This window comes from Orycteropus afer, unplaced genomic scaffold (genome assembly GCF_000298275.1).
Source record: "Orycteropus afer afer isolate SDZICR_OR568_19922 unplaced genomic scaffold, OryAfe1.0 scaffold01065, whole genome shotgun sequence".
Taxonomy (NCBI): domain Eukaryota; kingdom Metazoa; phylum Chordata; class Mammalia; order Tubulidentata; family Orycteropodidae; genus Orycteropus; species Orycteropus afer.
In genome coordinates this window covers 171,967-186,332 of record NW_006922652.1, presented here as the reverse complement: position 1 = coordinate 186,332, position 14,366 = coordinate 171,967, and the positions used below count along the sequence as shown (strand labels likewise).

The 14,366-nt window shown below is 40.1% G+C and overlaps 1 protein-coding gene across 1 annotated transcript in view; it reads left to right on the top strand.

Annotated features, from left to right (window-relative positions):
• SMAD9 (SMAD family member 9) overlaps nucleotides 1-13,050 on the top strand; it is a 67,992-nt gene extending 54,942 nt beyond the window's left edge. The window contains exons 5-6 of the mRNA XM_007958653.2: nucleotides 1,565-1,821; nucleotides 12,907-13,050. Of these exons, the coding sequence (XP_007956844.1) occupies nucleotides 1,565-1,821; nucleotides 12,907-13,050 (401 nt within the window). The remainder of the gene's footprint in view (nucleotides 1-1,564; nucleotides 1,822-12,906) is intronic.
• The last annotated feature ends 1,316 nt before the right edge of the window (nucleotides 13,051-14,366 follow it).

The window sequence follows — 14,366 nt, the reverse complement described above, 5'->3', positions numbered from 1 at the left end:
TGAGTTGGGTCCGATTCAACAGCACATAACAACAACAACAACAACTAGGACATGACAAAGAAAGTCTAAGCAGCTGTCAGTAATGTTTTCTAAGTACAAAGTTACACAAGCTGGGTCTAAGAATCCTTGGAGGTTCTATTACTTAAAGTTATATTATTTCAAAGTTCCATATTTTCATTTTGAGAAAACTTGAAGTATATTACTGTAAGTATATTTAAAAAAAAAAAAAACTCGCTGCCAGAGTCAAGTCTGACTCAGAGTGACCCACATTGGGTTTCAGAGACTGTAAATTTTTATGGAAGTAGATTGTCCCATCTGCTTTCCACACAGAGACTGGGGGTTTGAACCACCAAACCTCTAGTTAGCAGTCAAATGCGTTAGGCACTACACCACCAGAGCTTCTTTTACTTTAAATATATTATGGATCATTTCTATGTGCATCTTTTAATTGCATGGTAATTGTACTTAAAATCATGTTGACACCAGTGCTAGAGGTTTTTTTTTCTTAAACCCATTAAAACTTAGAGAAATATTGTTCTGGTATTCAGTATTCACTGGACAAGAAATTCTTCATTTTATCTATACCCAACAGCTTGGTCTAAATTAATGTTGAATCTCAAACTCAGACATTTGGAAGGCAAAGAATCACCTAAAATTTAATTTGGAGTGAAAATTAATGTGAACAGCAACATTCTCAGGATGCTTTTTTGCCTGTAATTCTAATACTGTTAGATAAAGTGATATAACCTACATTTTTATTGTTTTTATACCATTATAACTGGAAACATGGCAAGAATTTCATTGTTCATAAGTAAAAGTAGGCGTTACTATATGACTTATAACCTCAGCTGATAGAATTTAAAATGAAATAGCTCTCTTTGAGGCATTTATTAAGAGAAACTGTTGGTTAAAAAAAATATTTTAATTTATGGTTTCTTCTGAAGTAGGTTGAGTGTATGCACTTAAGTAACATTTTCTTGATTCTTTATCCTATTTTTATTTGTATATATACATGAAGGACTGTTGCATGTATTCTGCATTATGTATTTCATTTGCATTTATTACTATTGAGACCTTATTTTTGGATGACTAAGCATAAGATTGGGAGCTCTGGTAGCATAGTGGCTAAGACACTTGCCTGCTAACCAGACGGCTGGCGGTTCAAACCCACCAGCCACTCTGTAGAAGAAAGATGAGGCACTCTACTTCTATAAAGATTTACAGCCTTGGAAACCCAATGGCGGTCACTCACTATGAGTCAGAATCAACTCGGAGGCAGTGGGTTTGGTTTCGTTTGGTAAGTATGAAATGGAGTGGGTAACAGGAAGAGAAGTACATGAGAGTCTACTTATTGGGTTTTCAGAGTGATTTTAAACATGGATTGCAATCCACTTTTAAATTAGCTTGTGGAAAAAACAACACAAATTACAGTGAAAAGAAGTCAGCATTTAACTTTATAACAGTCATATCTCTTGACATTACAAAAGTCAATGAAGAGAAAGAATGGTGTTAAACATAAACTAAACACAGCTCTGGTGTGAAGGCTCTATTTTTGCCTCTACAGGTGTTCATTTGTACTACGTTGGGGGGGAAGTCTATGCCGAGTGCGTGAGCGACAGCAGCATCTTTGTACAGAGCCGTAACTGCAACTACCAGCATGGCTTCCACCCAGCCACTGTTTGTAAGATCCCCAGTGGCTGTAGCCTCAAGATCTTCAACAACCAGCTCTTTGCTCAGCTGCTTGCACAATCAGTCCACCATGGATTTGAAGTGGTTTATGAGTTAACAAAGATGTGCACTATCCGAATGAGTTTTGTTAAGGTAAAAGTGCTTTTAATGAAATGATAAAGTGGCAATAATATTGTCATAAGATTTAATGCTACAGAGATTTTTCCATCCCGCTAATTGCTGAGCATTATTGCCAGTCAGTAAATACTTGTTGAATTTACTTGTGTTAAATAAGATACTCCTTACTCTTAGAAAGCATACAGACAAAGAGAGAAGAAAATATTTATAAATAAGTTTTGTAGTTTTTTAGTGCTGTGTAACAGATGTATCACAGGTAGGTGGTTTTAGAGAACAGGAGTTTATTTTCTTACAGGCAGGAAGCTAAAAGTCCAAATTCAGAGCACCAGCTAAAGGGGAAGGCTCTCTTTTTGTCATCTCTGTCTCCTTCAGCTGCTGTAGACTCTGCATTCCTTGGTTCCTTGGTGATTCTCAAATGACCTCTGTTTGTGCTTCCTTATCTGTGTGTGTGTGTGTGTGTGTGTGTGTGTGTTGCTCCGTGTAACTCAGAAGTCGTTAAGTTTAGGACAAACCACACACTAATGTGACATAACAAAGAAAACCCTATTTACACACAGAATTACATCTACAGGTATAGGTTTTAGAATTCCAGTAAATACTGTGGAGGGACACAGTTCAATCCATAACAAAAACTAAAAACCAAATTAGTTGCTGTCAGGTCGATTTTGACTTACAGTAACTCCATATGTTTTTAAAGTAGAACTCCTCCCCCATAGGGTTTTCATGGCTGTGACCTATGTGAAACAGATCACCAGGCACCTCGAGGTAGGTTTGAACTGTTAGCCTTCCTATTAGTAGCATGTACTTAACTACTTGTGTCACTAAACCAAAAAAACCAAACTCACTGCCATTGAGTCATTTCTGACTCATAGTGGCCCCCATTGGGTTTGCAGGGCTGTAAATCTTTACTGAAGTAGATCACCCTATCTTCCTTCAGCAGAGCAGCTGGTGGGTTTGAGTCACTGACCTTCCAGTTAGAAGTCAAGTGACTTACCCACTACACCACTGTAGAATAGATGGAACTGCCTCTAATACAACACAGTATGTATTATGGGCATGACAGAGCAGAGGGGCAGCCAGGGACCCAGGTAAGGGGAGTGACCCAGGCCCCAACCCCACCAGCCAGGAAATCCGGGTAAAGAGAATCCAGAGGGGATGACAGATCAGAGCAGCAGCCAGAGATCCAGATAAGGGGAGCAACCCAGGCCTCACCCCCACCAGCCAGGAAAGTGAGGAAAAGAGAAACCAGAGGGCAAGACAGAGCAGAGCAGCAGCCAGGGATCCAGGGAAGGGTTTCCCCAGGCCACCCACACCAGCCAGGAAAGCCAGGGAAAGAGAACCCAGAGGGGATGACAGAGAAGAGCAATAGCCAGAGATCCAGGTAAGGGGAGCAACCCCGGCGACCACCCCCCCCCCACCAGCCAGGAAAGCGGGGAAAGAGAAGCCAGGGGCACAACAGAGCAGAGCAGTGCCAGGGATCTAGGTAAGGGGAGGGCAAGGAGGTTTTGAACAGCTAAGCGAGACAAACTTGTCTTCAGCTTATCGTACTATTGTGGCTTGCATGTTGCTGTGAGGCTTGAGGCTGCCCCACTGGTGTTTAAAGTTCCAGCAGGGTTGCACATGGTGCACAGTTTCAAAGCAGCTTACAGACTGAGATAGACTAGGAAGAAGGAAGAGGCCGTCCCACTTCTCAAAGAATTAGCCAGGGAAAACCTTATAAATAGCAGAGAAACACTGTCTGATACATTAGTGCGCAACTTTATGAATAGCCCAGCAACATTATCTGATGCAGTGCAGGAGAACAAGCCCCTTAGGTCAGAAGGCTTTCAAAATATGACTAGGATGTGAGTGATCAACATGGTGGCATTGAGAAAGAGGAAGACATAGAGCAGTACATGGGAGGTGCAGACAACAAAGATGTACCCTTTTGCACATATGGTACTACATTGTCAGTGAAGGCAAACATGGGTATACAGGTGGATAGATGGGTGGACAGGCTGAACTATTAGGTATGTCTGTGCAGCAAGGAGTGTAGTCAAGACCATGTATAGAGTTGGCAGACAATGGTTCTACAAGTGTTATTTGTATGTTCTGTAAGAATTCCCAGGTATATAGTAGAGAGTGACAAGGGACAGGGTTGTCATCACTTCTTGGTCACAACCAGCTACCCAGAGGAAGCAAGCAGTTGAACCTGTGGGCTTCAGGCGAGAGTTGCAGGGGACGTCAAGCTCAATTGGCATAACATACTGCACAAAACATTGTTCCACCTCCTACTTTGGTGAGTAGCAACTGGGATCTTAAAAGCTTGCAAGGAGCCATCTGGATGCAACGATGGGTCTCTCCTTGTCCAGAGCAAAGAAGAATGAAAAAAACTAAAGATTCATGGAAAGAATTAGTACTTGCGACAGGTACACCATATGATTCTCAGCCTATACGACTGTGAAACCAGAAGAACTAGATGATGCCTGGCTACCACTGTCAACCACTCAGAGGGGGATCTATGTAGGAGATCCTGGATAGAGAGGGAGAACAATGTGGACCCAAAAAAAAAAAAAAAATGGAAAAAAAAAAATACCAGGTTTGTTGGTCTGATAGAGCCTGGTGGAACTTCTGAGACTCTGGTCCCTAGCTGCCCTTTGGGTCTTGAATTCAACCCACACCTGTGGCTTCCAGCCAAACAAAAGACAGGTGTATAAGTTGAACATTTACCTGAGGTAGATACATTCCTTGGAGAGAGCAATCATGGGAGAAAGAAGGGCTGTTTATGCACAGGGAGAAAGCTCGGGGCAGGAGTGCATGGAGGGATGAACACAGGGAAGAGGTAACTATTGGGACAAAGTGGGAGGGGAGCTGTCACATTTGGGTAAATTGTAATCAATGTCTTGACACAATGTGTGTGTGAACTGCTGTATGGAAAGTGAATTTGCTCTGTACACTTTCAACCCAAATCACACACACACACACACACACAAAATATTAATAGGAAAGAGCTGCATCATCAAAGTAGGGCCAACCTTACTAATAGGAATAAAGTAGAGCTTTCAAGACCTCCATTTGCTGATGTGGCATGACTCAAATTGCAGACATCCACTAATAATACGAACATGGAATGTACAAAGTATGAATCTAGGAAAGTTGGAAGTTGTCAAAAATGAAATGGAATACATAAAGATTGATATCCTAAGCATTAGTGAGATGGAATGGACTGGTTTTGGCCATTTTCAATCAGATAACCATACTACTGTGGTTTCATACAGATAGCCATACTACTATGCCAGGAATGGCAATTGAAGAGGACAATTGAAGAGGAAACAAAAGATGTTTCAAGATCTGTCCTGAAGTACAGTGCTGTCAGTGATAAGATAATATCCATATGCTTACAAGGAAGACCAGTTAATATGACTATTATTCAAATTTATGCACCAGCCACCAAAGCCAAAGATGAGGAAATTGAAGATTTTTATCAACTTCTGCAGTCTGAAATTGACCAAATATGCAATCAAGATGTGTTAATCATCACTGTGACTGGAGACCAAAAGTTGGAAACAAAGAAGAATCACCGGTAGTTGGGAAATTGGGCCTTGGTGACAGAAATAATGCTGGAACTCGCTTGGTAGAATTTTGCAAGACCAACGACTGTTCATTGCAAACACCTTTTTTCAACAACACAAACGGCGGCTGTACATGTGGATTTCACCAGATGGAACACAGAGGAATCAGATTGACTGCATCTGTGGCAAGAGGGCTTGGAAAAGCTCAGTGTCTTCAGCCAAAACAAGGCCAGGAACTGATTGTGGAATAGACCATAAATTGCTCATATGCAAGTTCAACTTAAAGTTGAAGACAATTAAAACAAGTCCACAAGAGCCAATATATGACCTTGAATACATCCCTTCTGAATTTATAGACCATCTAAAGAATAGATTTGATGCATTGAACACCAGTGACCAAAAACCAGGAGAATTGTGGGATGACATCAAGAACATCATCCGTGAAGAAACCAAGAAATCATTAAAAAGACGAGAAAAGAAGAAAAGGCCAAAATAGATGTCAAAAGAGACTCTGAAACTTGCTCTTGAATGGAGAGTAGCTAAAGCAAATGGAAGAAATGACAATATAAAAGAGCTGAACAGAAGATTTCAAAGATCAGCTCAAGCAGACAAAGCCAAGTACTATAATAAAATGTGCAAGGGCCTGGAGTTAGAGAACCAAAAGGGAAGAACACACTTGGCATTACTCGAACTGAAAGAACTGAGGAAAAAACTTAAGCCTCGAGTTGTAATATTGAAAGATTCTATGGGGAAAATATTGAATGATACAGGAAGCATCAAAAGAAAATGGAAGGAATACATAGAATCACTGTACTGAAAAGAACTGGTTGATCTTCATCCATTTCAGGAGGGGGCATATGATCAAGAACCAATGGTACCGAAGGAAGAAGGCAAAGCTGCACTGAAGGAATTGGCGAAGAACAAGGCTCCAGGAATTGATGGAATACCCATTGAGATGTTTCAACACTGGAGGCATTCACTCCTTTATGCCAAGAGATTTGGAAGACAGCTACCTGACCAACTGACTGGAAGAGATCCATATTTTTTCCCATTCCAAAGAGAGGTGATCCCACAGAATGTAGAAATTACCGAACAATATCATTAGTATCGCACGCAAGTAAAATCTTACTGAAAATAATTCAAAAGCGGTTGCAGCAGTATATTTGCAGAGAGCTTCCAGAGGTGCAGGCTGGATTCAGAAGAGGACATGGAACAAGAGGTATCATTGCTGATGTCACATGGATCTTGGCTCAAAGCAAAGAATACCAGAAAGATGTTTACTTGTGTTTTATTGACTATGAAAAAGCATATGATTGCATGGATCATAACAAATTGTGTATAACATTGAGAAGAATGGGAATTCCTGAACACTTAATTGTACTCATGAGGAACCTGCACATAGACCAGGAGGCTGTCATTCAAACAGAACAAAGGGACACTGCATGGTTTAAAATCAAGAAGGGAGTGTATCAGGGTTGCATCCTTTCACCATACTTACTCAGTCCATATGCTGAGCAAATAATCCAAGAAGCTGGACTATATGAAGAAGAAGGTGACATCAGGATTGAAGGAAGGCTCATTAACAACCTGCGATATGCTGACAACACAACTTTACTTGCTGAAAGTGAAGATGCTTGAGCACTTTTTGATGAAAAATACAGTCTGCAGTATGGATTACATCTCAGTATAAAGAAAACAAAAATTCTCACAACTGGACCTTTAAGCAGCATCACGATGAATGGAGGAAAGATAGAAGTTGTCAAAGACTTCACATTGCTTGGTTCTACAGTTGATGCCAATGGAGGCAGTAGTCAGGACATCAGACAGCATATAGCACTGGACAAGTCAGCTGCAAAGGACCTCTTTCAAGTGCTGAGGAGCAAATATATCTCCTTGAGGACTAAGGTGCACCTGACACAAGCCATGATATTTTCACTTGCCTGATATGCATGTCAGAGCTGGACAATGAATAAAGAAGACCAAAGAAGAATTGATGCTTTTGAGATGTGGTGCTGGAGAAAAATACTGAAAGTACCATGGACGGCTAAAAGAACTAACATATCTGTGCTGGAGGAAGTGCAGCCCAAATGCTTCTTGGAAGCAAGAATAACCAGACTTTGTCTCACCTACTTTGGTCGTATTTTCAGAAGGGACCATTCCCTGGAGAAGGATGTCATGCTTGGTAAGGTGGAGGGTCGACAAAGGAGGGGAAGGCCATCAATGAGATGGATTGACACAGTGGCTGCTGCCATGGCTTCAGGTATAGCAGGGATCGTGGAGCTGGTGCAGGACCAGGAGTTATTTATTTCTGCTGTGCATAGGGTCACTATGAGTTGGAGGCGACTTGAGGGCACCTAACAACAACAACATTATGTGCTATTATAGAAGTATATACAAATTGGAATACAAACATTAAGGTGGGTGTGGTTAGAGAGGCTATTAGATAGTCTCTTTATGAGTATTTGTTGACGTTCTCAAAGCAAATTGTATTAAGGTTGATGTAAAAGTTGAAGAAGCAAGGAAGTTACTTAGTGGGAAGGAAAAACAACTGGATTTGCAAATTTAAGGCATAGTGCCTAAAGCATTTGACTGCTAACCAGAAGGCTGGTGGTCCAAACCCACCAGCCACTCCTCGGAAGGAAGGTTGGGCAATCTACTTCTGTAGTGATGCTGCCTCAGAAACCCAAGGAGGGGTTGCTATGAGTCCGATCTGAATCAATGGCAATGAATTTTTCTTGAGTTTGCATCCTTCTTCTATTTCATTTATTCCAAGTTGTAATTGCAAATAATTCTAATATTTCAAAATCTGAATTTATTTGTCAAACTGCCTGGGTATAATGTGACACAGTTTTCAGATTGTGAAATATCTATCTGAGAAATCAGCATGACTTGTTCCAGGTTTTTTCAAAATAAATTTAATATAAAGTTACCATGAAAACTAATTGATGCTGTGGTTAACCACTTGGCTGCTAACCAAAAGATTGGCACTTCGATGGCACTTCACTCCACCAGCTGCTAAGTGGAAGAAAGACATGGCAATCTGCTTTCATAAAGATGATAGCCTTGGAAACTGTGCAGCAGTCCTACTCTGTCCTATGGGGTTGCTATGAGTTGGAATCAACTCAACGGCAACAGATTTTTTTTTTTTTAATAAAATTTCTATACTCCAGTTATATTTCTTTTATATTTATAATTTAGTAATTATTTTAGAAGAATCAACATTATAGTTTCCAATTGAAAGAATGACTGCTTAGAATCATTTTATTTCATGATAAAGCAATTGTATTCAAATTTATTTTAAACTTTAAAAGCATTTTTATGTTTTAAAGCAATCAAAATAACCAAAGGTCAAGCAGGTCCTTGATACCTGGACAGCTTTTCAAATGTTTTTGTTTCGCTTTAGAACCAGCAAAGGACATTAAATTGCCTTTAACAAACAATCATTTGACTCATCAGTTTTTTATTTTTTCTAGGTGTTTTTTTTTTTAAATGCCAATATCTCGTGATTATTTCACTATAATGTAAGTTTGCATAAAAATCTGATCTTCCAAATATCAACCAGATGTCTTTCTTAGATAGGAAACATTTAAATTATTAAAGCTACACAGCTTATGGAAAACAAATGGTTATTAATATTACAAGGACTTTTAAAAAAATTAATTCTGAGCAAATATAACTATAGATGATCTGTTTAAAGGAAACTATAGATGACTAAATATTGGTGGCTACTGTTAGGGGTGAAAGACTAGATCATCTTTAATGATTCTTTCAGCTCAATTTTTTACTGATTCTAGTACTCATTCATTCAGCCAGTCAACAGTTTACTGAACACCTACCAAGTGCCAGGCACTGTTCCAGGCATCAGTGATTAGTCAAAAACCTTTGTCTTCATGGAACTTACATTCTTGTGGAAGTGATAACAATAAGCAACATAATTAACAAGTTGTATGAAAGAAGGGCAGTGGTGAGTCAGTGATAGAATTCTCACTTTCTGTGTAGGAAATACAGGTTCCATTTCTGGCCAATACACCTCATGCACAGCCATTACTTGTCCGTCACTGAAGGCTTGTGTATCGCTATGATGCTATACAGGTTTCGGCCAAGCCTCCAGACTAAGGCAGAATAGGAAGAAAGGTCTGGTGATCTACTTCCGAAAATCAGCCATGACAACCCTATGGATCACAACAGTCTTATCTGCAGTTGATCAAGGGATGGTGCAGCCTGAGCAGCATTTCATTCTGTTGTTTATGGGGTTGCCATGAGTTGGAGGCCAACTCAATGGCAGCTAACAAGAACAACATGGAAAAAGAAAATGTTGCACATGGCAAGGAAAATTGGACTGCTGGGATAGAGGTAAGTTGCAATTTATAAAAAGGAGGTCAGGGTAGGCCTCATTGAAAAGGTGGCACATCAGCAAAGACTTGAAGGAGATGAGGGAGTTAGTCATATGGTTATGTAGGGAAAGAACACTAGAGACAGAGGGAATACCAAGCACAAAAGCCCTGTCATAGAATTGTTCCTGGAAATTTCAAGGAACAGCAAACAGGCCAATGTGACTGAAGCACAATAAATGAGGGAGTCAGAACAGTAACAGGGAACTAGACCAACACTTTGTAAGCCACAGTAAAGAGATGGGGAGCCATTGCAGGGATTTGAGCAGAGGATTTTCATGCTCTGACTTACATGTTTTAAACTCTGGCTGCTGTGTGGAGAACAGATACTGTGTAGTCAAAGGTTCGAGTAGGGAGACTGTTTAGGAGGCAGTTGTAATATTCAGGTGAGACATGATGGTGCTCCCACCAGAGAAGTTCCAGTAGAATTTGTTATAAGTGTAAGCATTCTGAATTATGAGGGGATTCAGTGGGGGTATAGAGAAAGAGAGGAGTTAAGTTCAACTTCAAAGATTTTAGCCTATTAGCTGAAAAAATAAAATTACCTTCAACCAAGATGGAGAAGAGGTAATAGATTTGGTCTGGATGGATTGTGGGCTACAGGATGCTGAAATAAACAAGGAAGGACATCCCCTCTAGATTCCCATTCTGAATTCAGACTTCTAGCTTCCTGAACTGTTACTTCTGTTCTGATCAATTTCTGTACTTTAACCCACCCACTTCGGTTATTTGTGTTACAGCAGCACTAGGGAACTAAGACACTGCTTGTGAGATGTGGAACCCCCTTGCAGTTCAGCCTTTGGTCCTGTTTCCTGATAGCCAAACCACCCTAAGGCCAATGAGTGGAGGCTAACCAGACCAAGAGGGCTCACCTGGAGGCCTGCTACTAAGTAAGCCTCAGGAGCCTCACAAAGTAATTTACCATGGCCACATGGTGAGGCCAATCAAGGCTTTGGAAGACAGGGTTCAGAGGAGCTTCTGGGTTGGAAGGAATGAACATTTTGCTCTCAGGAATATAGTAGGTCCCTTGGTGAGCATAGGATTTCTGCTCTTGGACCCCTCCCAAACCCTGCCTATGCATTTCTTCATTTGTATCCTCTCTGGTTATGACAAATAGGTAGTTCTAAGTATAGATGCTGCTCCATGAATTCTGTGACTCATTTCAGGAAATCCTCAAACCCACAGGGGGTAGGGGGAGCCAACAGGTCAGAAGTGAAGATGTTGGGTGAACTCCTAGACTTACAGTGATACCCTATTGGAGTTAGAGAAAAACCCCACATTTGGGGCTAGGTAGTCTGAAATTCAGCGTGTTATGTGGACCTCTGTGCTTGTGGCCAGCCCCTGTTGACCTATCCCTGGATGGCTGGGGATTATATTGTTACTGGAGCAATTGGTGATGAGAATGAAGTAGGAAAATTAGGTCTGCATCCTTTTGCAGGTAAGAATTGGATTCATGTTGATCCTGACCATGCAATTAACAATGAAGGTGAGAGGTGCCCACCATGCTTAGTCTTGTTAGTGTACTGCCCACAAAATATGAACACTGAGAGTTGATCATTAATTTTACCAATATAAAGATCTTTTTATTATTATTATTTATTTCAACAAGAACAGTTTTGTTGATGACTGGGGTGAAACCCTGAACAGAGTGCTTTAAGAATGGAAGGAGAGGAGTTGGAGACAGTCAGTATGGACAACCCTTTTAAGGGTTTTGCTAAGAAAGGGATCAAAGAAGTGGGTCAATAACTGGAGGAGATGGTAGGGTCATGAGAAGTACTTTGAAGATGGGATATATTTCAGCATGTTTCTGTGTTGATTGGAATGGTCCAAAGAAAGCCAAAGATTACAGAGAGAATGAGGGAGATTGGCTGGAATGATGTGCCTGAGAAGGCAAGTGAGAATAGTCTAATGCACAAATGGACAGACTGGTTTATTTGGAAACAGATAATCTATGGTAAGAGGTAGAAAGGCCAGTTATGTGGGTACAGGTGCTTAGGGAATTCTCTTTTGATTGCTTCATTTTTCTCATTGAAATAGGAAAGAAGACTATTATTGAGTTGCAAGCCAAGGATGAAGGAATAGGTTTTAGAAGTTTCAGGAAAGAGAAGCAGGAGTGAAATAATAGTCATCTGAGAAAAGGCAGAAGTAGGAGGGTGAATGGACTGAAAAAGAATGATGCGATTATCAGGCATCAGTCATGAGTATGAAGTGCCACCACGCAGCATGGTTATGTTGAAATCCACTAGAAATTTTAAAACGTCTTCTTAGCCAATTGTTTTAAAATTCTACAAAGAATCACTGTTTCCAATGGCAAAACTAGTTTGCTTGGCTGTGATCTTTCTTTATTTTTAAAATAGCTTTTCACTGATGTTTAACATATGGATTATACACATTTATTCTTTTCTTTTTCTATCATCTCTCCTATGAATAGCACTAAGTAGGAAATGACCAAAAGTGAGCCAGAGAGAGGGAGGAGGAACAAGATTTACTAATCAGCCCTGAATAATCATGAATGCCTGCTCTTCTCTCTTTACAACTTTCAGTTTAAGTCACTGATTGATAATGAGTAACCATTTTGTGCTGAATACTGTGCTCAGCACTAAGCAGATAAGCATAAATTTCATCCCTTCTTTCCTTGTGGGAGGGAGAATGGTTTACCAGTGTTTCTCTTATGTCTGAAGCCCCAGACCAGCTCAAAAACAAAAAAACACAATTTCCATAGAGTCAGCCCCAACGCATGGCAACCCCATGTGGGTCAGAGTAAAACTGTACTCAGCAGGGTTTTCATTAGTTGGTTTTTCAGAAGTATATTGCCACATCTTTCTTCTGAAGCACCTCTGGGTAGACTCACACCTCCAATCTTTTGATTAGTAGCCCAGCATGTTGTTAACCGTTTGCACCATCCAGGGACTCTAGACCATTTCTAGATCCATGTATTTAGTTGTGAACACAAAGGGAATGCATTGGTTTGGACTCATATTAGGGTGCCAGGTTGTATGCAAAAGTACTAGACTTACTAGGTAAAGTTTACAGTCTCTCTCACATCTCATGTCTGCTCTGAGGCATGGGCTCTGTCTTTGTCCACAGAACTCTGTCTGGCAGCTGTGGAACTGTAAAATCTGGAAACAATGACTCTTCGTTCCATTCTTGATTTCCAGGGCTGGGGAGCTGAGTATCATCGCCAGGATGTCACAAGCACCCCCTGCTGGATCGAAGTTCATCTTCATGGACCACTGCAGTGGTTGGACAAAGTTCTGACTCAGATGGGCTCTCCACATAATCCGATTTCTTCAGTGTCTTAACAGTGCTCTCTTAAGATATATTTCTATAGAATACATGCTATTGTAGGCAGTGGCTTATATAATTTCAGATTTGCAATTAATGGAAATTTCCAGTGCATGTAGGAAAGCATATAATATATACTATTCTCTTTTTTCTTTTAATCACCATTTGTTTTGTGCTTTCTAGTTACCCTGATGTCAGTATAGTGTGATTAGAAAAGCAGGAGTATCATCCCATACCATCATAAGCAACTACTTCTGTGGGAGGCAACAAGTGAAAGGCAACTGAGTTAATAGTATTTGAAAGGTATTGGCAGAATCAAAAATAGCTTTAATAATTTATGTCATTCTAAGGGCCAACTCGACGGCACATAACAACAACAACAAGGTATTTTGTGTAGCTAAATGGAAAAATATTAAAACTGTTTATACAGGAAATTCAGGTACTATAAGCACTAGAGAAAATAATACTATCAGACAAAACAATCAAACCCCTGTGGTTTAAGTGATCTCACATTTGGCAAGAAGAAACACCAAATTTATATAATCAGTTATGGAGGATAAGCCACAGAGAACTTTTTAATTGTGGTAAATATATATGTGACAAAGCATTTGATCTTTCAACAGTCTTCATAGGTACAGTTGAATAATATTAATTATGTTCTGAAGTTGAAATACCTATAGCTGGACTATTGTTCTGATATTAATGGTACATTTGAAACAAGTTTAAACTATGATTGGAAAAGAAAAACTGTGAAGCTAGGAGTTATGTTGCTTCATAATCTGCCATTATTAAAAAAAAAAAAAGTTATGAAAATAGCATGAAATGAGTTATCTTCCCAAATTGCAAGACAAAACCAGAATTTAGCCAGCCATCATCCTGGGAGACTCCTGCTTTCCACAAAGGAAACCACGTTCTCATTTTCTGGGTTACTCATGTCAGCAGTGCTGCAGACATCTGAGTCTGCACAGTGCAATATTACCATTTATTTAAGTCCTGTATAAAGAAAAAGCATGTAAAGACGTGGACAAAGCACCATAAGTTTACTTATATCTTCTTACATTCCCACATTAAAGTGTATGGGAAAAGCACATTTTTGCCACATTTTCCTTATCTTTTGACAAATACTAGCTATTTACAGATTAAGGAAGGTTGGGCAATCCTACTTCCCTAGTGATACTGCCTTGGAAACCCAAGGAGGGGTCGCTATCAGTCGGGGCCGACTTGAGGCCGACTTGACGGCACATAACAACAACAACAACAAATCTAAGGAGGGGTCGCTATGAGTCAGGGCGACTCAACGGCACATAACAACAACAACAACAAAAGGATGAAG